Genomic DNA, 25,092 nt, shown 5'->3' on the forward strand with positions numbered 1-25,092 from the left:
AAGGACGTTTTTTTGTTGTTGCTGAGTTTCTATGTAGGCTAAGTGGAGGCTTTTTTGTTTTTGAGGCTACAGCGTTTGCTGACTTCTTATGTGGATTATAATAAGCTGACAGTTTTTAAATGGTAGATGTAGTTTGTTGTTTTTTTAAATATCAATTGTTTTAATTATTATGTTGAAGGCAATCAATCGGTAAATAAAGGTATTAAATTATTGGTAACCTCAGTGCCTGTGTGGTGCAGCCAGAACCGACGCCGGCAGCCACTGCCCGCTATCATCCAGAAGGCGAGGTCAGTACAGGTGCATCAAAGCTGGGACCGAGAGACTGAAAAACAGCTTCTATCTCAAGGCCATCAGACTGTTAAACAGCCACCACTAACATTGAGTGGCTGCTGCCAACACACTGACACTGACTCAACTCCAGCCACTTTAATAATGGGAATTGATGGGAAATGATGTAAATATATCACTAGCCACTTTAAACAATGCTACCTTATATAATGTTACTTACCCTACATTATTCATCTCATATGCATACGTATATACTGTACTCTATATCATCGACTGCATCCTTATGTAATACATGTATCACTAGCCACTTTAACTATGCCACTTTGTTTACATACTCATCTCATATGTATATACTGTACTCGATACCATCTACTGTATCTTGCCTATGCTGCTCTGTACCATCACTCATTCATATATCCTTATGTACATATTCTTTATCCCCTCACACTGTGTATAAGACAGTAGTTTAGGAATTGTTAGTTAGATTACTTGTTGGTTATTACTGCATTGTCGGAACTAAAAGCACAAGCATTTCGCTACACTCGCATTAACATCTGCTAACCATGTGTATGTGACAAATAACATTTGATTTGATGATTTTGATTTGATCTCCTTCCAGAGTTGATGAGCTTAGAGCTTTCTTTCCAGAGAGACATCAGGGCCTGTAACATAGTTTGTTTCAAGGAAACATGGCTCTCTTGGGATACTCTGTCAGAGTCAGTAAAGCCAGCAGGATTCTCAGTACATCACACAGACAGGAATAAATCTCTCTACGGGAAGAAGAAGGGCGGGGGTGTATGTTTCATTCATAGTGTAATTCTAGGAACATACAGGAACTCAAGTCATTTTGTTTACCTGACCTAGAAAACCTCAATTAAAATAGCAACCATATTACCTCCCAAGAGAACGAGTCATCACCACGGTCATTTACATCCCACCTCAAGCCGAAACCTCGACGGCCTTAAAAGTGTAAAGCTTCAAGTTCCTCGGCGTACACATCACTGACAAACTGAAATGGTCCAGTCACACAGACAGTGTGGTGAAGGCACAACAGTGCCTCTTCAACCCTCAGGAGGCTGAAGAAATTCAGCAAAGAACCTCAAACTTTAACAGATGCACAATTGTAGTGTCGGCAACAGCAGGGCTCTCCAGAGGGTTGTGCAGTCTTCCCAACGCATCACCGGGGACACACTGCCAGCCCCCCAGGACGCCTACATCATCCGATGTCACAGGAGAACCAAAAAGATAAATCAAGGACAATAACCATCCGAGCCACTGCCTGTTCACCCCGCTTCCATCCAGAAGGCGAGGTCAGTACAGGTGCATCAAAGCTGGGACCGAGAGATGGAAAAACAGCTTCCTTCTCAAGGCCATCAGACTGTTGAATAGCCATCACTAGCCGGCTACCACCCAGTTACGCAACCCTTCACCTTAGAGGCCACTGTCCTACATACGACATGGAATCACTGGTCAGTTTAATCATGTTTACATACCGCTTTACTCGTCTCATAACTACATTTCTCATCCTAATATTTATGTACACTGCTCCAAAAAATAAAGGGAACACTAAAATAACATCCTAGATCTGAATGAATGAAATATTCTTATTAAATACTAAGTTGAATGTGCTGACAACAAAATCCGTCAAAAATGATCAATGGAAATCAAATGTATCAACCCATGGAGGTCTGGATTTGGAGTCACAATAAAATAAAGTGGAAAACCACACTACAGGTTGATTCAACTTTGATGTAATGTCCTTAAAACAAGTCAAAATGAGGCTCAGTAGTGTGTGTGGCCTCCACGTGCCTGTATGACCTCCCTACAACACCTGGGCATGCTCCTGATGAGGTGGCGGATGGTCTCCTGAGGGATCTCCTCCCAGAACTGGACTAAAGCATCCGCCAACTCCTGGACAGTCTGTGGTGCAATGTGGCGTTGGTGGATGGAGCAAGACATGATGTCCCAGATGTGCTCAATTGGATTCAGGTCTGGGGAATGGGCGGGGCAGTCCATAGCATCAATGCCTTCCTCTTGCAGGAACTGCTGACACACTCCAGCCACATGAGGTCTAGCATTGTCTTGCATTAGGAGGAACCCAGGGCCAACTGCACCAGCATACGGTCTCACAAGGGGTCTGAGGATCTCATCTCGGTACCTAATGGCAGTCAGGCTACCTCTGGCGAGCACATGGAGGGCTGTGCGGCCCCCCAAAGAAATGCCACCCCACACCATGACTGACCCACCGCCAAACCGGTCATGCTGGAGGATGTTGCAGGCAGCAGAACGTTCTCCACAGCGTCTCCAGACTGTCACGTCTGTCACATGTGCTCAGTGTGAACCTGCTTTCATCTGTGAAGAGCACAGGGCGCCAGTGGCGAATTTGCCAATCTTGGTGTTCTCTGGCAAATGCCAAACGTCCTGCACGGTGTTGGGCTGTAAGCCCAACCCCCACCTGTGCACGTCAGGCCCTCATACCACCCTCATGGAGTCTGTTTCTGACCATTTGAGCAGACATGCACATTTGTGGCCTGCTGGAGGTCATTTTGCAGGGCTCTGGCAGTGCTCCTTCTGCTTCTCCTTGCACAAAGGTGACGGTAGCGGTCCTGCTGCTGGGTTGTTGCCCTCCTACAGCCTCCTCCACATCTCCTGATGTACTGGCCTTTCTCCTGGTAGCGCCTCCGTGCTCTGGACACTACGCTGACAGACACAGCAAACCTTCTTGCCACAGCTCGCATTGATGTGCCATCCTGGATGAGCTCCACTACCTGAGCCACTTGTGTGGGTTGTAGACTCCGTCTCATGCTACCACTAGAGTGAAAGCACCGCCAGCATTCAAAAGTGACCAAAACATCAGCCAGGAAGCATAGGAACTGAGAAGTGGTCTGTGGTCCCCACCTGCAGAACCACTCCTTTATTGGGGGTGTCTTGCTAATTGCCTATAATTTCCAGCTGTTGTCTATTCCATTTGCACAAAGCATGTGAAATTTATTGTCAATCAGTGTTGCTTCCTAAGTGGACAGTTTGATTTCACAGAAGTGTGATTGACTTGGAGTTACATTGTGTTGTTTAAGTGTTCCCTTTATTTTTTTGAGCAGTGTATTTCTTTCTCATTCTTTTAGATGTGTGTATTGTAAGATATTACTGCACTGTTGGAGCTTGGAGCACAAGTATTTCGCTACAACCACAATAACATCTGCTAAATATGTGTATGTGACCAATACAATTAGATATGAAGGGAACTGAAGGCTACTGTGCAGGTGGTATAAATGGAATGGAAGTCTGATGATCTATAACCTCTCACATAGCCTCATGTTAACTATAACCCCTCACATAGCCTCATATAATATTAACTGTTGGTCTATAACCTGTCACAAAGCCTCATCTTAAGTTAACTCCAGCAGGATTAAGCAATTGTTGCAGTCAAATTTTGACTCGGGAACAAGAGTGGAGAAATATGATTCATTTCAGCATCGTCAGAGAATGACAGCGTGGTCAGGGAATATCTGCAAAGGTGCTCTCTTTATCAGCATCGTCAGAGCTGATAGTATTTCAACCACAAAAAAAAAAAATGATTACCTTTATTTAACTAGGCAAGTCAGTTAAGAACAAATTCTTATTTTCAATGACGGCCTAGGAACAGTGGGTTAACTGCCTTGTTCAGGGGCAGAACGACAGATTTGTACCTTGTCAGCTCGGGGTTTGAACTTGCAACCTTCCGGTTACCAGTAGGCTACCCTGCCGCCCCGTATGCATCCAAGACAAACTTATCAGAAACGTGTTGTTTTCACAGCTTTTAGTTCCCTTAAAACCAGTCGAACTTGGAAATGTTCCAGTTTTGTTGTGGTTGTTGTTGTATTTTTTTCCCCCGGTCCCTAAACTTATTTTCTGTGTGAGAGAAGCAGAAATGAAAGAGAAAACTGTGTCAACTCAATTGAGACATTCATTCTATCGATGTACGACATCTTTTTTTGGTGAGCAAGGGTTTATTTAGTCCTTTAGGGCAACAAGTAATGACAGAGAGGCAGCATGTATCTAATTATAGACAAGTTAACTAACAAATAGCCTACAAAAAAAAAAAAAGTGCCACGCCCATCGGGTCACACAGAAGCACACACACATACACAGAACACACACACATACACAGAACACACACACACACACAGAACACACACACACACACGAGAACACACACACACACACACACACACACGAGAACACACACACACACACACACACACACACGAGAACACGAACACACACACGAGAACACGAACACACACACGAGAACACGAACACACACACGAGAACACAGAACACACACACGAGAACACAGAACACACACACGAGAACACAGAACACACACACGAGAACACACACACGAGAACACACAAACGAGAACACACAAACGAGAACACACAAACGAGAACACACAAACGAGAACACACAAACGAGAACACAGAACACACAAACGAGAACACAGAACACACACACACACGAGAACACACAGAAAACTAATCAAAGATTGATGTGAAAGATGAACTCAATCCAAAAGATTACGAAATATAATCCATAGGTTAAAGACAAAGGCACTGGAGTGTTGGAGAATGACTAGAGAATAAAGGGGGGGGGCAACAGACTTAAGAATGGCTTCCACTCTTCTTCCACTGGGTTTTAGTTTAAATGTAGATGATAAATTGTCTACCTGTTATCAATGTATCATAGGTCATTATCGGTGTATTGATCTGATTTCTAGAGGGAAAGCAGTTTAGGGACTTGGCATGCATCTGCCCCAGTGTGAAGACCAAGATGAGAATGATGATTGAGATTTTAGTGGGAGGAGCATGGAATCAGGTGAGTCAGAGTGAGTTGACAGAACTGGCCAATCAGAAAGACAGCATCGTAGAGGTGCACACGTCACAGGGTCAGGCATCAAATCGCTGTTCAGCTTACTAAATAAACAGGGCTTTGGAGATTTGATTTTGATTGGCTGATATATCATAAACCAAAGCATGAGAGTCAATCGGAATTCAGATCAATGTATTGCAGATCGATTATCAGGCATGTCGCCAAGATAATACAGATCAAAGACTATATTAGTAATATTTTTGGATACCAATTTGCAAATAGACTCAGCGAAATTACATTGCCCACGAGCAGCACCGCAGATATTGAGATGAGCAAGATGAAAGACTGTACTCTCACACAGTATCTGCGCATGAGCACGGGTTGGCTTCACACTGTTCGTCACGGGACCAAAATAGGGGAGAAGTTGATCCTCGTGCTTCAATGCTCGCGGAAATCGCCCCACACCGCTGATGACCTTCTGCAGCTACGTCATATCGCTGTGTCTACTTTTAATTAACATCAAATATGGTATTGATCAAATCACTAGTATACTATACATGGGGCACTAAATGTCGTTATCTGTAATTTCCCCATAACATCACACCAACATACATCTTCCTATCCCCGGTCTGCATGCTTCATCTCTGAACATTGAGTGGATGTGCTGAATCTGTGACTGAGAGCTGAGGGCTCCCCCTACTGGACAGAGCCAGTGTGTGCGTCTCTCCTGCTGAACACTGCAGCACTGAGCTTACTGGTGCCTCTAGAGGCTGCTGGTGGAATAGCAGCTCTGGGATGTAGAGCTCCAAATCTACTCCGCTGGCAGGGTGGCACAACACCACCATGTCTACCCCCTCACCAGACTCCTCAGTCTGAGGAGCACAGGCCCTCCGATCAGGGCCAAGGCCCATTGGGGAGGGGAGGGTAATAAAACAGACAGACAAAGAGCAAAACAATAAGAAAAACAACAAAGGCAGACAGGAAATTAATATATAGACTACGTAACATCTTAAATTAAATACAGTACAAAACACTAGCCTGATCCCAGATCTGTTTGTGCCATTCTTGACAACTCCTTGTCACATTTGGCGAGAAAGCAAAAACAGACTGGCACCCACCCAGGCTAACAGACAAAACAAAGACATTGACAAACAACAAAAGACACTCCGTTACCTAGTTAAAGGATTGATACTAGCAGTGCTACTGACTCTCTTCGACATGAGAGCGCATGTTCCATTAACATAGAGGTGGCACAGGGTTTAGTTGTGCAAAAAGGACTTCAAAACAGATCTTATTTATGTCTTTAAACCAGAAAGCTCTTCACAGAGTGAGTGATGGATGGAGAGGAGTAACCTGTTTGTCTGTACGGTCCGCGATGCTGTACACCAGAGGTGGGATGGAGCCTTCGGCAGTCTTTCCTACATCAGTACGGAAGTGTTCACTGGCAGGCAGGCAGCTGGAGGAGAGGAGAGGGAAGGGAGAGGAGAGGGAGAGGAGAGGAGAGGAGAGGGAGAGGGGAGGGAGGGAGAGGGAGGAGGAGAGGGAAGGAGAGGGGAGAGAGGAGAGAGGAGAGGAGAGGGAGAGGGAAGGGAGAGGAGGAGGGAGGGAGGAGGGAGAGGGAAGGAGAGGGGAGAGGGAGGAGGGAGAGGGAGGGAAGGAGGGGAGGAGGGAGGGGAAGGGAGAGGGAGAGGGAAGGAGAGGGGAGGGAGAGGGAGAGGGAAGGAGAGGAGAGGGGAGGGGAGTGGAGAGAAAAAGGAGCAGAGGTCAGCCCAGTTTAGTTATTTCTCTCACCACCTACAAATCAACTAAAACTAGAACTAACTAATCCACCATTGCAACTGTAAAACACACAAACCTGTAAAACAAACTAAACCTAACAGGGAAATCCACCTCAGAATGGTTTCTTACGGATTGGCACGTAGAAGACGGGCAGCCTTTCTGACTAGTGGTTTCCCTGCTAAACCCAAACTACAACTAAAACCGCTAGTCTCAAGAAAAAAACCATAGTGGCAAATATTTAAAAAAAAAAAGCTTTTCAGAGCCACTTACCAGACACACACAATCCATAAGAAGAGGAAGTGAAATGAAACTTAGTTTAGTGCAGGTATACTCTTACATAGAACTCTTACGTTCAAAGTTTACACAAACATGATTAAAAGTTGAAAAGTGTCTATTGCTTCCTGGGAAACTAGTTCCTTTCCAAGCATGTATCATAGCTGACAGCAATACTGTGTATCATCTTTAGGGACCAATCAAAATCAAGGGTGCGATATATCGACTTCTCAACGTTCTAACCGCACATTTTTTATATAAAAAAAAATAAAAAAAATTGCTTATCCGTTAAAATGAAAAGTTCATAAAAATCCCACAATGCATTGTGCTGCTGCCAGCAATGGTTCGGGTTTACGTCCCTTTCAGACTCCACCAGGAATTGACAACTCGACTCCTAAGATTCAGTATTTTGGGAACAGAGGAGACTGATTAGTTGTCATACTTCCGAGAACACACACACACACGCTATCTTTCATAGCGAGCTAGCAAGGAACGGAGAGAGAGGGGCACAGTATAAGGCAGGTCGGCCACCAGGCAAGACAGTCAGAATCAGCACTGGGCCTATCCATCGGTATTAATAAAAAGCATTATCTCGCAACACATTATCTCGCAATGTCTTGCAACTTCAGTAAATCAGGGCCCATCGTCAATTTATAGGATATTCTACAGGCAACAGACCGAAGACTTAACACACACTGGTATCATTAGCGCAGAAAAAGTTCAGGCAAGCCAGCGCGAGGGAGAAGAGGCAGGCACAAAGAACTGAGTATAGAGTGCATTTGGAAAGCATTCAGACCCTTTGACTTAATCTTTGACTTTGTTACATTACAGCCTTACTCTAAAATGGATCAATCATCCATCTACACACAATGACAAAGCAAAAGCAGGTTTTTAGAAATGTTTGCTTTTAATAAAAACCTAAAAGTGAAATATCACATTTACGTAAAGTATTCAGACCCTTGACTCAGTACTTTGTTGAGGCACTTTGTCAGTGATTGCAGCTCGAGTCTTCTTGGGTATGAAGCTACAAGCTTGGCACACCTGTATTTGGAGAGTTTCTCCCATTCTTCTCTGCAGATCCTCTCAAGCTCTGTCAGGTTGGATGGGGAGTGTCGCTGAACAGCTATTTTCAGGTCTATCCAGAGATCGGTTTCAAGTCCGGGCTCTGGCTGGGACACAAGGACATTCAGAGACTTGTCCCGAAGCCCTTCTGCGTTGTCTTGGCTGTGTGCTCAGGGTCATTGTCCTGTTGGAAGGTGAACTGTCGCCCCCAGTCTGGGGTCCTGAGCGCTCTGGAGCAGGTTTTCATCAAGGCTCTCTGTGCTTTGCTCCGTTCATCTTTCCCTCGACAGGTCTCTCAGTCCCTGCCACATGATGCTGCCACAACCATGTAGGGATGGTGCCAGGTTTCCTCCAGGCGTAACGCTTGGCCTTCAGGGAAGAGAGTTCAATCTTGGTTTCATCAGACCAGAGAATCTTGTTTCTCATGGTCTGAGAGTCCTTTAGTTGCCTTTTGGTAAACTCCAAGCGGGCTGTCATGTGCATTTTACTGAGGAGTGGCTTCCGTCTGGTCACTCTACCATAAAAGGCCTGAATGGTGGAGAGATGGTTGTCCTTCTCCACAGAAGAGCGCTCTACAGCTCTGTCAGAGTGACCATTGGGTTCTGAACACCTCCCTGACCAAGGCACTTCTCCCCCGATTGCTCAGTTTGGCCGGGTGGCCAGCTCTAGAAAGAGTCTTGGTGGTTCCAAACATCTTCCATTCAACAATGATGGAGGCCAATGTGTTCTTTGGGACCTTCAATACTGCAGATATTTTTTGGTACCCATCCCAATCCCCAGATATGTCTCTGTCTGGATCTACAGACAATTCCTTCAACCTCATGGCTTGTTTTTCTTCTCTGACATGCACTGTCAACTGTGGGACTTCATATGTAGACTGGTGTGTTTCTTTCCCAAAATAATCATGTCCAAACTATTGAATTTACCACTGGTGGACTCAAATCGAGTTGTAGAAACATCTCAAGGATCATCAATGGAAACAGGATGCACCTGATCTCAACTTCCTGTCTCATAGCAAAGGGTCTGAACACTTAACACCACCGTTCAAAAGTTTAGGGTCACTTAGAAATTCTTGTTTTCGAAAGAAAAACACTTTTTTTGTCCATTAAAATATCAAATTTATCAGAAATATAGTGTAGACATTGTTAAGGTTGTAAATAACTATTGTAGCTGGAAATGGCAGACTCTTATGGAATGCATCGCAAAGTCACCAAATGAGTCTAGTTTGACTCAACCTCCCTGGTTTTAGTTACATTACACAACTTTCCACAGGCCTTTATAGCCCATCGTCTAGTGAGGATATTAACATGGAAAATAATATATTTGTGATAACTGCATTTAAAAAATAATACTGACATTCATTCATAGTTGTCAGGTGAGTAGAGGTATAAGGAGAGTATAACAGACAACATAACAGACTAACGGACGCCATAACACACGTCTCCTATACAGGTGATGTTGTTCCTCACCTGGCGGGGAGCTTGTAGATGTAGGAGCATCCGTCCTCGGTCCAGATGATGATCTTGTCGGCGGCGATGAAGTCTCCTCCGGTCCACGACTGGTCGTTCTCACTGGGCACTGAGCACAGCAAGGAATAGTCCCCCGCATCAAACACCTGACACAAACATTGCAGGATACGTTAGTCTGAGATTAAGAGTTGTCACAACCCCCCCGTGCCGAAGCTACGCTACTGTAGCTTGATGCCAAATCGGTTTGTGTCGTCTTGCCACAACTCCCATTGTCATATTGACAGCATAAACAGATCTGGAAACGGGCCTAATCTAAGGGGCTTAGGTCTACAGTGTGATTCTATGAATGTTTCAACCAGGGCAGTGAGGGAGAGACGCAGGGAGCATGGGCTCTAGCCACCTACCCTCCAGTACTTGGAGCAGACCACCAGCAGAGAGAGCTGTGTGAAGGTGCAGAAGGAGATGCTCTGACAGCCCCCACAGTAGATGGGCTTAGACTCCTCCTCAAACACTGGATCCAGATCCTGTTGGGGAACAGGAAGAGGAAACACACAGAAACAGGAAACACACACACGTAGGAGGTGACCAAAATGCATTATTCATTTCCATCCCACTTAGCGACCCGCTAATGTTCCTAGGAACCACTAAAAAAAAAAAAAATAGAACCATAATAGACATTTGAATTGTCTGCGTGTGTCCCAGTTACTCTAATTAGTCCCAATAGTCATGATCTTAGCTGGAACAAATCCTGGAGTATTGTGTAGATGATCACAACAACAACAACAGTATCGATCACAACAACATCCCGATGTGCCTCTGTCCCCCTCTACCTGCATTCTGTTGACATCCTGAGTGATGATCCACACCTTCAGTATCCCAGTGACCGATACTGCCACCACTGTGTCCTCTGAAAAGATAGCACACATTATGATGAGGGGACACAGGCATAGTGTCAGTTTAACAGCGCCTATAATTGTTTAATGAAGTGATTTTACAAACGCAACAATTGGGTGACAACGCAAAGCACAGACAGATACGTTTTAGTCTGAGTGGTTTTATTATTTTACTTTTATTTAACTAGGAACAAATTTTATTTACAATGACAGCCTAGGGGAACAGTGGGTTAACTGCCTGTTCAGGGGCAGAACGACAGATTTGTACCTTGTCAGCTCGGGGGTTTGAACTTGCAACCTTCCGGTTACTAGTCCAACGCTCTAACCACTAGGCTACCCTGCCGCCCCAAATCAGGAGTTTACAGTTTGAATCAACTATCAATGGATCAATATAGACATACAGACCGTGACGGTTGAACAACGTTAACGTGGCAAATACAGACCGTGACGGTTGAGCAACGTTACCGTGGAAAATACAGACCGTGACAGTTGAACGACATTACCTTGGTAAATACAGACCGTGAACAACGTTAGTGGTAAATGACCGACAGCGTTACCATGGCAAATACAGACCATGACGGTTGAACGACGTTACAGTGGCAACCATACAGACCGTGAAACGACGTTATCATGGCAACAGACCGTGATGGTTGAACGTTACCATGGCAATACAGACCGTGACGGTTGAACAACGTTACCATGGCAATACAGACCGTGACGGTTGAACAACGTTACCATGGCAATAGACCAGACCGTCAGGCAATACAGTTGAACAACGTTACAATACAGACCGCAATACAGACCGTGACAGTTGAACAACGTTACAGTGGCAATACAGACCGTGACGGTTGAACAACGTTACCGTGGTCAAGGACTATCTGATCCAAGTTTTAAAGCGTTAGTGGACTGTTCAGACCGTCAGAGGGCTGAACAACGTTTTAGGTTAGTGGACCCTGGACGGCAGTCAGAGGGCTGAAATACAGACGTTAGTGGACTGTTCCTGGGCAGTCAGAGAGGCTGATGTTAGCAGGGACCACTAGTTTTAGAAGCGTGACTGTTGACGGCAGTCAGAGAGGCTGATGTTAGCCGACCACTAGTTTTAGAAGCGTTAGTGGACTGTTCGTGGACTGTTCCTGCACGGCAGTCAGAGAGGCTGATGTTAGCCGCAGGGACCACTAGTTTTAGAAGCGTTAGTGGACTGTCCTGGAGGCAGTCAGATGATGTTAGCTGGGACCACTAGTTTTAGAAGCGTTAGTGGACCGTTCCTGGACGGCAGTCAGAGAGGCTGATGTTAGCCGTGTGGGACGACTAGTTTTAGAAGCGTTAGTGGACTGTTCCTGGACGGCAGTCAGAGAGGCTGATGTTAGCCGCGTGGGACCACTAGTTTTAGAAGCGTTAGTGGACTGTTCCTGCACGGCAGTCAGAGAGGCTGATGTTAGCCGCGTGGGACCACTAGTTTTAGAAGCGTTAGTGGACTGTTCCTGGACGGCAGTCAGAGAGGCTGATGTTAGCCGCGTGGGACCACTAGTTTTAGAAGCGTTAGTGGACTGTTTTAGAAGCCTGGACGGCAGTCAGAGAGGCTGATGTTAGCCGCGTGGGACCACTAGTTTTAGAAGCGTTAGTGGACTGTTCCTGGACGGCAGTCAGAGAGGCTGATGTTAGCCCACTAGTTTTAGAAGCGTGGGACCACTAGTTTTAGAAGACGTTAGTGGACTGTTCCTGGACGGCAGTCAGAGAGGCTGATGTTTTAGAAGCGTTAGTGGACTGTTCCTGTCAGGGACCACTAGTTTTAGAAGCGTTAGTGGACTGTTCCTGGACGGCAGTCAGAGAGGCTGATGTTAGCCGCGTGGGACCACTAGTTTTAGAAGCGTTAGTGGACTGTTCCTGGACGGCAGTCAGAGGGCTGATGTTAGCCGCGTGGGACCACTAGTTTTAGAAGCGTTAGTGGACTGTTCCTGGAGTCGGCAGTCAGACTGTTCCTGGAGCAGTCAGATGATTTAGCCGCGTGGGACCACTAGTTTTAGAAGCGTTAGTGGACTGTTCCTGGACGGCAGTCAGAGAGGCTGATGTTAGCCGCGTGGGACCACTAGTTTTAGAAGCGTTAGTGGACTGTTCCTGCACGGCAGTCAGAGAGGCTGATGTTAGCCGCGTGGGACCACTAGTTTTAGAAGCGTTAGTGGACTGTTCCTGGACGGCAGTCAGAGAGGCTGATGTTAGCCGCGTGGGACCACTAGTTTTAGAAGCGTTAGTGGACTGTTCCTGGACGGCAGTCAGAGAGGCTGATGTTAGCCGCGTGGGACCACTAGTTTTAGAACTGCGTTAGTGGACTGTTCCTGTTCCTGACGGCAGTCAGAGAGGCTGATGTTAGCCGCGTGGGACCACTAGTTTTAGAAGCGTTAGTGGACTGTTCCTGGACGGCAGTCAGAGAGGCTGATGTTAGCCGCGTGGGACCACTAGTTTTAGAAGCGTTAGTGGACTGTTCCTGGACGGCAGTCAGAGAGGCTGATGTTAGCCGCGTGGGACCACTAGTTTTAGAAGCGTTAGTGGACTGTTCCTGGACGGCAGTCAGAGAGGCTGATGTTAGCCGCGTGGGACCACTAGTTTTAGAAGCGTTAGTGGACTGTTCCTGGACGGCAGTCAGAGAGGCTGATGTTAGCCGCGTGGGACCACTAGTTTTAGAAGCGTTAGTGGACTGTTCCTGGACGGCAGTCAGAGAGCTGATGTTGTTAGCCGCGTGGGACCACTAGTTTTAGAAGCGTTAGTGGACTGTTCCTGGACGGCAGTCAGAGAGGCTGATGTTAGCCGCGTGGGACCACTAGTTTTAGAAGCGTTAGTGGACTGTTCCTGTTCCTGGACGGCAGTCAGAGAGGCTGATGTTAGCCGCGTGGGACCACTAGTTTTAGAAGCGTTAGTGGACTGTTCCTAGTTTTAGACGGCTGTTCCTGGAGTCAGAGAGGCTGATGTTAGCCGCGTGGGACCACTAGTTTTAGAAGCGTTAGTGGACTGTTCCTGGACGGCAGTCAGAGAGGCTGATGTTTTAGCGTTAGTGGACTGTTCCTGTGGGACCACTAGTTTTAGAAGCGTTAGTGGACTGTTCCTGCACGGCAGTCAGAGAGGCTGATGTTAGCCGCGTGGGACCACTAGTTTTAGAAGCGTTAGTGGACTGTTCCTGGACGGCAGTCAGAGGCTGATGTTAGCCGCGTGGGACCACTAGTTTTAGAAGCGTTAGTGGACTGTTCCTGGACGGCAGTCAGAGAGGCTGATGTTAGCCGCGTGGGACCACTAGTTTTAGAAGCGTTAGTGGACTGTTCCTGCACGGCAGTCAGAGGCTGATGTTAGCCGTGTGGGACCACTAGAGCTGCAAGGTTCAGTTACATTTTTAAAAATCCCATTTGCAGGATTCCCTCCCTGCCTTTCTCCTACTGATTCTGGAAATCATACAAACGGGATATTTGAAAAACCTGGTAAAGCTCCTGAAATTTTGGAACCCTATGGTTGACTGACCTTAGCATAGCATAATATAGGATAGTATTGTATAGCATAGCATAATATAGGATAGTATTGTATAGCATAGCATTTATAGAAGCATAATATAGTAGTATAGCATAGCATAGCATAGCATAATATTGTATATTGTATAGCATAGCATAATATAGGATAGTATTGTATAGCATAGCATAATATAGGATAGCATTGTATAGCATAGTATATCATAGCATAGGATAATATTGTATAGCATAGCATAATATAGGATAGTATTGTATAGCATAATATAGGATAGCATTGTATACATAGCATAATAGCATAGCATAGATAGGATAGTATTGTATAGCATATAGTATAGGATAGTATTGTATAGCATAGCATAATATAGGATAGTATTGTATAGCATAATATAGGATAGTATTGTATAGCATAATATAGGATAGTATTGTATAGGATAGTAGCATAATATAGGATAGTATTGTATAGCATAATATAGGATAGTATTGTATAGCATAGCATAATATAGGATAGTATTATAGGATAGTATTGTATAGCATAATATAGGATAGTATTGTATAGCATAATATAGGATAGTATTGTATAGCATAATATAGGATAGTATTGTATAGCATAATATAGGATAGTATTGTATAGCATAATATAGGATAGTATTGTATAGCATAATATAGGATAGTATTGTATAGCATAGCATAAGATAGGATAGTATTGTATAGCATAAGATAGGATAGTATTGTATAGCATAGCATAATATAGGATAGTATTGTATAGCATAGCATAAGATAGGATAGTATTGTATAGCATAAGATAGTATTGGATAGCATAGTGTGAAGTAGGCTACCTTGTGTGCGATGTGAGTGTATGATGCTCATGGAGCTGATCCAATCAGGAGAGATCTTAGAGACGAGGGAGTAGAGGACCTCCAGGCTGGTGGCGTCCACCACTAGGATCTCTGGGTAATGTCCATTACACAGCAGACGACCCTCACGCTGCGTACCGATGGTGAACTGGTAGAACTAGACAGCGGAGAAGAGTGAGGGTTGGGGTTAGTTCCAAGGATAGTAGCACGTAGGATCTCTGGGTAATGTCCGTTACACAGCAGACAGGTAGAAATAGGTAGAGGACAGGACCAGTGAGACTCAGACACAATATAAAAACAGACTAGTGATAAGGTCAGGGTATCCACAATATAAAAACAGACTAGTGATAAGGTCAGGGTATCGCCCGCCTCGTTACGAACCAGGTATCCCTAAAACGGGAAGTCTAGGGAAGTTCAATGACAGAAAACAGGGCGGGAACACGGTGTAAATCAATGACACCTCACAACAAACCAATCAAATGCCTTGCTTGAGCAGAGCTCCAGAAGGTAGTGGATTAGTCCAGGTGGAGCAACAGTCTCAGGGGGATTAGTCCAGGTGGAGCAACAGTCTCAGGGGGATTAGTCCAGTAGACCCAACAGTCTCAGGGGATTAGTGACGTTGGAACAACAGTCTCAGGGGATTAGTCCAGTAGATGCAACAGTCTCAGGGGATTAGTCCAGGTGGAGCAACAGTCTCAGCGGATTAGTCCAGGTGGAACAACAGTCTCAGGGGATTAGTGACGTTGGAACAACAGTCTCAGGGGGATTAGTCCAGTAGAAGCAACAGTCTCAAGGGGATTAGTCCAGGTGGAGCAACAGTCTCAAGGGGATTAGTGACGTTGGAACAACAGTCTCAGGGGGATTAGTCCAGTAGAAGCAACAGTCTCAGGGGATTAGTCCAGTTGGAGCAACAGTCTCAGGGGGATACACAACACAGTCCAGTCCAGGGGATTAGTCCAGGTGGAACAAAAGTCTCAGGGGGATTAGTCCAGTAGAAGCAACAGTCTCAGGGGGATTAGTGACGTTGGAACAACAGTCTCAGGGGGATTAGTCCAGTAGACGCAACAGTCTCAGGGGGATTAGTCCAGTAGACGCAACAGTCTCAGGGGGATTAGTCCAGGTGGAGCAACAGTCTCAGGGGATTAGTCCAGTAGAAGCAACAGTCTCAGGGGGATTAGTCCAGTAGATGCAACAGTCTCAGGGGGATTAGTCCAGTAGAAGCAACAGTCTCAGGGGGATTAGTGACGTTGGAACAACAGTCTCAGGGGGATTAGTCCAGTAGAAGCAACAGTCTCAGGGGGATTAGTGACGTTGGAACAACAGTCTCAGGGGGATTAGTCCAGGTGGAACAACAGTCTCAGCAGATTAGTGACGTTGGAACAACAGTCTCAGTGGATTAGTCCAGTAGAAGCAACAGTCTCAGGGGGATTAGTCCAGTAGAAGCAACAGTCTCAGCGGATTAGTCCAGGTGGAACAACAGTCTCAGCGGATTAGTCCAGTTGGAACAACAGTCTCAGGGGGATTAGTCCAGTAGAAGCAACAGTCTCAGCGGATTAGTCCAGGTGGAACAACAGTCTCAGCGGATTAGTCCAGGTGGAACAACAGTCTCAGCGGATTAGTGACGTTGGAACAACAGTCTCAGCGGATTAGTCCAGTAGAAGCAACAGTGAGGAGTAAACATGTCAACAAAACAACCACCAGTGACAAAACATTTCAGAACGGTTGCAGCCCGCTGGTTTTCATGACTATTTATCAGTCCTGTGGCTTGGGAGGTAGAAGCTGTTCAGGGTCCTGTTGGTTCTACACTTGGTGCATCAGTTCCGATTGCCGTGTGGTAGCAGAGAGAACAGTCCATGACTTGGGTGGCAGTTGTTTAAGCTCCAATTTCAATAAATCTAAAAATCGCAGACCGACTGTCAGCCGAACCTGAAACGCAACGTCGAATAAAACTATTAAAATGGCCACAGCTCGCAGCAGACCATTAGGTATGGCAATGACAGAACAGGGTTTTACAGCAGACAGCCCTCAGGCTGCGTGTTGATGGTGAACAAGTGGAACTAGGTAGACGGCAGGACAGGGTGTCAGAATCTTAGAGGAGACAGTATACACCCTGAGACCAGTGATACGCCCTGAGACCAGTGATATGCCCTGAGACCAGTGATACGCCCTGAGACCAGTGATATGCCCTGATATGCCCCGAGACCAGTGATATGCCCCGAGACCAGTGATATGCCCTGAGAGGATTAGGTGACGTGCTTTACTGCTAACCTACAAAGCATTACATGGGTTTGCTCCTACCCATCTTCCCGATTTGGTCCTGCCGTACATACCTACACGTACGCTACGGTCACAAGACGCAGGCCTCCTAATTGTCCCTAGAATTTCTAAGCAAACAGCTGGAGGCAGGACTTTCTCCTATAGGAGCTCCATTTTTATGGAACGGTCTGCCTATCCATGTGAGAGACGCAGACTCGGTCTCAACCTTTAAGTCTTTACTGAAGACTCACCTCTTCAGTGGGCCATATGATTGAGTGTAGTCTGGCCCAGGAGTGTGAAGGTGAACGGAAAGGCTCTGGAGCAACGAACCGCCCTTGCTGTCTCTGCCTGGCCGGTTCCCCTCTTTCCACTGGGATTCTCTGCCTCTAACCCTATTACAGGGGCTGAGTCACTGGCTTACTGGTGCTCTTTCATGCCGTCCCTAGGAGGGGTGCGTCACTTGAGTGGGTTGAGTCACTAACGTGGTCTTCCTGTCTGGGTTGGCGCCCCTCCCCACCCACCCTTGGGTTGTGCCGTGGCGGAGAGCATTGTGGGCTATACTCGGCCTTGTCTCAGGATGGTAAGTTGGTGGTTGAATATATCCCTCTAGTGGTGTAGGGGCTGTGCTTTGGCTAAGTGGGTGGGGTTATATCCTTCCTGTTTGGCCCTGTCCGTGGGTATCATCGGGTGGAGCCACAATGTCCTGACCCCTCCTGTCTCAGTCTCCAGTATCTAAGCTGCAACATTCTATGTGCTGGGGGGCTAGGGTCAGTCTGTTATATATGGAGTATTTATCCTGTCTTATCCAGTGTCCTGTGTGAATTTAAGTGTGCTCTCTCTTTCTCTAGGAGGACCGGAGCCCTAGGACAACGCCTCAGGACCACCTGGCATGATGACTCCTTGCTGTCCCCACCTGGCCGTGCTGCTGCTCCAGTTTCAACTGTTCTGCCTGCGGCTATGGAACCCTGACCTGTCCACCGGACGTGCTACCTGTCCCAGACCTGCTGTTTTCAACTCTCTCGAGACAGCAGGAGCGGTAGAAATACTCTTAATGATCGGATATGAAAAGCCAACTGACATTTACTCCTGAGGTGCTGACTTGTTGCACCCGCGACAACTACTGTGATTATTATTATTTGAACATCTTGGGCATGTTGTTATAATCTCCACCTGGCACATCCAGAAGAGGACAGCCATGGAAGAGAGCCGTGGAAGAGAGCCGTGGAAGAGAGCCGTGGAAAAAGAGATACGTGGTGAGAAAAAAAGCCATATACGTTACCTGGATCCCGGTGTGAGCGCAGGCCAGCTTAGTGAACTCAATACAGCGTCCATCGTTGACATCCCACAAGCACATCTCCTGCACACAAAGCAGATAGTGAATAGACAACTTTAGAGCAATAACCGATACCATAGATACAAAAGTATGTACACACACCTTGAAATAAGTTGATTCTGCTATTTCAGCCACACCCGTTGCTGACAGGTGTATAAAATCGAGCACACGGCCATGCAATCTCAATAGACAAACATTGACAGTAGAATGGCCTTAAAGAAGAGCTCAGTGACTTTCAACGTGGAACCATCATAGGATGCCACCTTTCTAACAGGACAGTTCGTCAAATTTCTGCCCTGCTTGAGCTGCCCCGGTCAACTGTATGTGCTGTTACTGTAAAGTGGAAACGTCTAGGAGCAACAACGGCTAAGCCGTGAAGTGGTAGGCCACACAAGCTCACAGAATAGGACCGGCGAGTGCTTTAAAGCGTAGAGAGTACAAATCGTCTGTCCTCATCTGCAACACTCACTACCGAGTTCCAAATTGCCTCTGGAAGCAACATCAGCTCAACAACTATTCAGCAACAACTGCCCCAATGCATAGTGCCAACTGTAAAGTTTGGTGGAGAGGAATAATGGTCTGGGGCTGTTTTTCATGGTTTGGGTTAGGCCTCTTAGTTCCAGTGAAGGGATATCTTAACACTACAGCATACAATGACATTCTAGACGATTCTGTGGCATCAGTTTGGGAAAGCCCTTTCCCGTTTCAGCATGACAATGCCCCCTGTGCAAAAAGTGAGGTCCATACAGAAATGGTTTGTCAAGATCGGTGTGGAAGAACTTGATTGCCTGCACAGAGCCCTGACCTCAACCCGTTGGGATGAATTGGGACTCTGACTGCAAGCCAGGTCTTACCGCCCAAAATCAGTGCCCGACCTCACTAACACTCCCTGCAGGAATGTTCCATCATCTAGTGGAAAACCTTCCCAGAAGAGTGGAGGCTTTTATAGCAGCAAAGGGGGGACCAACTCCATATTAATGCCCATCATTTTGTAATGAGATGTTTGACGAGCAGGTACTTTTAGTCATGTAGTGTAACACATATGGAATCATGTATTACCAAAAAAAAAAAGTGTTAAACAAATCAAAATATATTTTATATTTGAGATTCTTCAAAGTAGCCACCCTTTGCCTTGATGACAGCTATGCACACTCCTGGCATTCTCTCAACTAAGCTTCACCTGTTATACATTTCCAATAGTCTTGAAGGAATTCCCACATATGCTGAGCACTTGTTGAGTGCCATTCCTTCACTCTGCGGCCCAATTCATCCCAAATCATCTCAATTGGGTTGAGGTCGGGTGATTGTGGAGGCCAGGTCATCTGATGCAGCACTCCATCACAATACTTATTGGTCAAATAGCCCTTTACACAACTCGGAGGTGTGTTTTGGGTCATTGTCCTGTTGAAAAACAAATGATAGTGGGACTAAGCGCAAACCAGATGGGAGGCGTATCGCTGCAGAATGCTGTAGTAGACATGCAGGTTAAGTGTGCCTTGAATTCTAAATAAATCACAGCGTCACCAGCAAAGTACCCCCACACCATAACTACTCATCCTCCATGCTTCACGGTCAGAACCACACATGTGGAGATCATCCATTCAACTACTCTGCGTCTCAAAGAACGGTGACAGATCCCAACCGGTCTAATGTTCATTGCTCGTGTTTCTTGGCCCGGCAAGTCTCATCTTCTTATTGGTGTCCTTCAGTAGTGGTTTCTTTACAGCAATTTGACCATGAAGGCCTGATTCACACAGTCTCCTCTGAACAGTTGATGTTGAGATGTGTCTGTTACTTGAACTCTGTGAAGCATTTATTTGGGCTGCAATTTCTGAGGCTGGCAACTCTAATGATCTTATCCTCTGCAGCAGAGGAAACTCTGGGTCTTCCATTCCTGTGGCGGTCCTCATGAGAGCCAGTTTCATCATAGAGCATGATGGTATTTTCGACTGCACTTGAAGAAACAGTCAAAGTCCTTGCAATAGGGGTGGTATACAGAGGATAGCCCTAACATGTAACAACAACTGATTGGCTCCCTATGATGTACGCCCACCACTGTACTTCCTGTGGGGTACGCCCACCACTGTACTTCCTGTGGGGTACGCCCACCACTGTACTTCCTGTGGGGTACGCCCACCACTGTACTTCCTGTGGGGTACGCCCACCACTGTACTTCCTGTGGGGTACGCCCACCACTGTACTTCCTGTGGGGTACGCCCACCACTGTACTTCCTGTGGGGTACGCCCACCACTGTACTTCCTGTGGGGTACGCCCACCACTGTACTTCCTGTGGGGTACGCCCACCACTGTACTTCCTGTGGGGTATGCCTACTGTATTCACTACTCACCCACTCTCTGAGGCGCTGACGATGTACTGCTTGTCACTGCAGGGGCTGGCTTTAGACAGGCAGGTGATGGAGGCTGTGTGACCAAACAACATGGCCCTGGGACTGATCTGAGAACAGCACAGGAGACAGGACAGTCAAGTCAGGTAAACCAGGACAGAGGCACACCGATGTTTCACTTTCACATTAAGATCCTCTTGTACCTGCGAATTAACACAGTAACAACATTACACAGGCCACTCAGGTGTGCCTGGCCTACATCAGGGGAAGACAACTAGATTCAGCCACGTGCCGATTTTATGTTGAGAGTGAATCCCAAATGCAGATCTGTCTGTGTGAGTGGACCAATTCAGTTTGTCTGTGATGGGTCCTCGGCATACACATCACAGACAAACTGAATTGGTCCACTCACACAGACAGCATCGTGAAGAAAGCGCAGCAGCGCCTCTTCAACCTCAGGAGGCTGAAGAAATTCGGCTTGTCACCAAAAGCACTCACAAACTTCTACAGATGCACAATCGAGCGCATCACCGCCTGGTACGGCAACTGCTCCGCCCTCAACCGTAAGGGTCTCCAGAGGGTAGTGAGGTGTGCACAACGCATCACCGGGGGCAAACTACCTGCCCTCCAGGACACCTACACCACCCGATGTTACAGGAAGGCCATAAAGATCATCAAGGACATCAACCAACCGAGCCACTGCCTGTTCACCCCGCTATCATCCAGAAGGCGAGGTCAGTACAGGTGCATCAAAGCTGGGACCGAGAGACTGAAAAACAGCTTCTATCTCAAGGCCATCAGACTGTTAAACAGCCACCACTAACATTGAGTGGCTGCTGCCAACACACTGACACTGACTCAACTCCAGCCACTTTAATAATGGGAATTGATGGGAAATGTAAATATATCACTAGCCACTTTAAACAATGCTACCTTATATAATGTTACTTACCCTACATTATTCATCTCATATGCATACGTATATACTGTACTCTATATCATCGACTGCATCCTTATGTAATACATGTATCACTAGCCACTTTAACTATGCCACTTTGTTTACATATTCATCTCACATGTATATACTGTACTCGATACCATCTACTGTATCTTGCCTATGCTGCTCTGTACCATCACTCATTCATATATCCTTATGTACATATTCTTTATCCCCTTACACTGTGTATAAGACAGTAGTTTAGGAATTGTTAGTTAGATTACTTGTTGGTTATTACTGCATTGTCGGAACTGGAAGCACAAGCATTTCGCTACACTCGCATTAACATCTGCTAACCATGTGTATGTGACAAATAAAATTTGATTTGAATGGTCTGGTGGCCGGGAAATGCAAATAATTTGTACATCGCAAATTGACCAAAACAGAGCACAAAAATGTTTTGCAAGTACATTATTTATTTCAATGTACGTTTCTAAAACATGAACCCGTAGGCCTCCATTTGGGGAAGCAGTAAGGCTGATTTGGTTAGATTCATTTTATGTGCTTGGGACCGATTGAGATACATTGTCTTGATATAGTAAAATTGCATGTCTATGTATACTGGAATGAAGTAGATTACCTGGGCTTCTAGTGATTCTGAACAGAACAGTTATTTCCTCTAATTACTATGGCTGAGGGATTAGCATATAGTATTTTAATCAAATGAATGAAATTGGAGCCAAGTCCCACATGTTCCAAGACGGACCAGAGATATGACCATTCTAGTCTTTTCAAAACCATTTTCTGCATGGAGAGATAAGGCTGTAATGAACATCTAAGATGTGTAATACGCGACAGAGATTTACCAAATATTATTATTAGTATTATTTATTATTATTATTTATTATGTATTTTTCTGTTGTATTTTACCCCCTTATTCTCCCCAATTTTGATCATCTCATCGCAGCAACTCCCCAATGGGCTCGGGTGTCAAAGGTCGAGTCAATCGTCCTCTGAAACATTACCCGCCAAACCGCGCTTCTTAACACCCGCCCACTTAACCCGGAAGTAAATCTCCTCACAAACAATCTCCTGGAAAGTAGCGGCCAGCTGTTTCTGCGGTCTGGTTTTGAGAGCCGCCACGCTCCCACAGATGAATTGTTGACTGACAGATAATGCTATACGCCCGAGCGAAATAGAGTTGCTGGTTTATTATTTTCATACAATGAATGTCCCCCACACCTTAATGTGGTGTTGACAACTGACCATTTTGTTTATTCTTAGTAATTTTGCTAGAGAAGCCCCAATAACGACACACGTTTAATTTCATCACTTGATTACATTGAGACTGCATCACCTTTATTTTTATTTATTTGTGGGAATACTTGGGAACAGGTTTCCTAAATTAAACCCTGGTGATATTACAATATTTTTTGACCAAAAAACAAAATTCTCCCAAAATCTTTGCACCCTCACGCGCCACCTGTTGCCAATCCCTGGCCTACATGGACAAACTTATTTTTGGGGGGGGGGCGTTTCGAAACATTTTGCTACATCTCACCACACTGAAGACAATCCTGATGATTCACAGAGTCCATATTTAACCAGAATGAGTAACATGTTTACCTTTCGGACCAAAACGCATATTTGGAGGTCAAAGGTCACGTCAGGCTTACCTCGAGGTCGGAGGTCATATCCCAAATGCAGATCTGTCCATCGTGGCAGCCGGTGATGATGGTGGCGAGGTCATCCATGACCAGCAGGCTGGAGATGCAGTGAGTGGGCGCCGTCCGGCCCCACAGCACTATGGGTAAAACCAGGCTGTTTCCTGACATTTTCTCTGTTGACCTGTGGAGAGGAGAGAGAGGGACAGAGTTAAAAGAGCTGACAAACATTGATGGGAGGGCACTACACAAGGCAGCATTGAGGTCATCGAAGTCATTATTGAAGGGCAGACCATAGACTTTACAGTGGGTGACGTACCGCTAGGTTGAGAGTTACTGTCGGCACGTTAGAGTAGTTTCAGATCAATTCCACACTTTCCAATAACCTCTTCACAAATCTACGGTCAATAATCTGTGGTAATTAAAATAAAACATTAAGGACTATTGTGACGCTCACTCAAACATAAGATAGTGACAGAGATACCGATGGACTAAGGTTAGTTTTAGGGAAGCAACGCAAAACAGGAATTTCCTCCAATGACAGACAGAAACCATTACCAAGACATAACACAGAAAAGCAGAACCAACTGCCAATGTAGGTCAGAGTGCTTTCATGACCTGGCCGAAAACCCATGAATCACATTCAAAAATTAAATGATTACAATAATTAAAATAGGCTCTTGAAAACAAAATAATGGTCATCTGTTTTATGTTACACAATCATTCACCTATTGAACATTACTGCTTCCGTAGTAGCATAGCTTTCACACATAAGTCATATTGAGCTAAGTCCCAAGCACAATATCCAGATTAAATGTAAAGATCAAACTGTTGATGAAATAAAAGCGTAACTGTGGAGTTATGACATGTTAAACAGTACTGAACAACAGAACAGCCTACACTATTACAACAAACTTTACTGCAAAATGTCTACTGGTTAACATCCTTCCAAACAAGCGGTCAAACCGTGAAAATAATTCCTAATCGTCTTGCCAAAACTTATTTTCTTTTTTTTTAAGCCATAAAATGGAGGCTAGGGATTAGAGACACATCTAGATTCTTATTGAAAACTGAAAACACAAAAAGGTTAGGCCGAAGTCATGTGTCATTCAGTTTCCAAGTTTAAAAATCAGCAGTACAATACCTTATGATACACTCATGAGTTGTCTCAGTCAGAGCAGACCTCAGCCTGCGAAACATCACTTTTATCTTCCCAAGATGCATCAACTTCATTTTTTAGATAATTCAGTGATATCGCTGTCGTAGCGCCAGAACTACCTCTGCTTTCAGTCCAACAAACTTGTACTAGACAGTGACACACTGCTTTTGACTTTCAAAGTCTACCACCAATCTCTCCCCACAGGCTTTCAGAGTTTAATCAATCAAAAACAGGCAGCGTGCCCACAACAGTAGGACATGGAGTCAGTGAAGTGAGGGCGATCCATAGAACCACATAGTGCTTTGTAGGGAATAGGCTGTGATTTAGGACACAACCTGTGTGACGTACAGAACAACATGTGCCGTCTGTTGGCAAAATGAACAGGGCAGGACTGTGAACTGCGTATATTTTTGTAACCCATT

At 45.6% G+C, this 25,092-nt stretch overlaps 1 protein-coding gene across 1 annotated transcript in view; it reads right to left on the reverse strand.

Moving 5' to 3' along the window:
• The window catches only part of LOC135517077 (WD repeat-containing protein 7-like), a 110,431-nt gene extending 85,648 nt beyond the window's left edge, over positions 1–24,783 (reverse strand). The window contains exons 1-9 of the mRNA XM_064941099.1: positions 24,656–24,783; positions 23,524–23,695; positions 20,913–21,020; positions 18,511–18,588; positions 14,958–15,132; positions 10,550–10,626; positions 10,124–10,243; positions 9,720–9,865; positions 6,490–6,592 (exon numbers count right to left, since the gene is read on the reverse strand). Coding sequence (XP_064797171.1) covers positions 6,490–6,592; positions 9,720–9,865; positions 10,124–10,243; positions 10,550–10,626; positions 14,958–15,132; positions 18,511–18,588; positions 20,913–21,020; positions 23,524–23,695; positions 24,656–24,744 — 1,068 coding nt within the window. The 5' untranslated portion in view covers positions 24,745–24,783. The remainder of the gene's footprint in view (positions 1–6,489; positions 6,593–9,719; positions 9,866–10,123; positions 10,244–10,549; positions 10,627–14,957; positions 15,133–18,510; positions 18,589–20,912; positions 21,021–23,523; positions 23,696–24,655) is intronic.
• Between the last annotated feature and the right edge of the window lie 309 nt (positions 24,784–25,092).

This window comes from Oncorhynchus masou, chromosome 28 (assembly GCF_036934945.1).
Source record: "Oncorhynchus masou masou isolate Uvic2021 chromosome 28, UVic_Omas_1.1, whole genome shotgun sequence".
Taxonomy (NCBI): domain Eukaryota; kingdom Metazoa; phylum Chordata; class Actinopteri; order Salmoniformes; family Salmonidae; genus Oncorhynchus; species Oncorhynchus masou.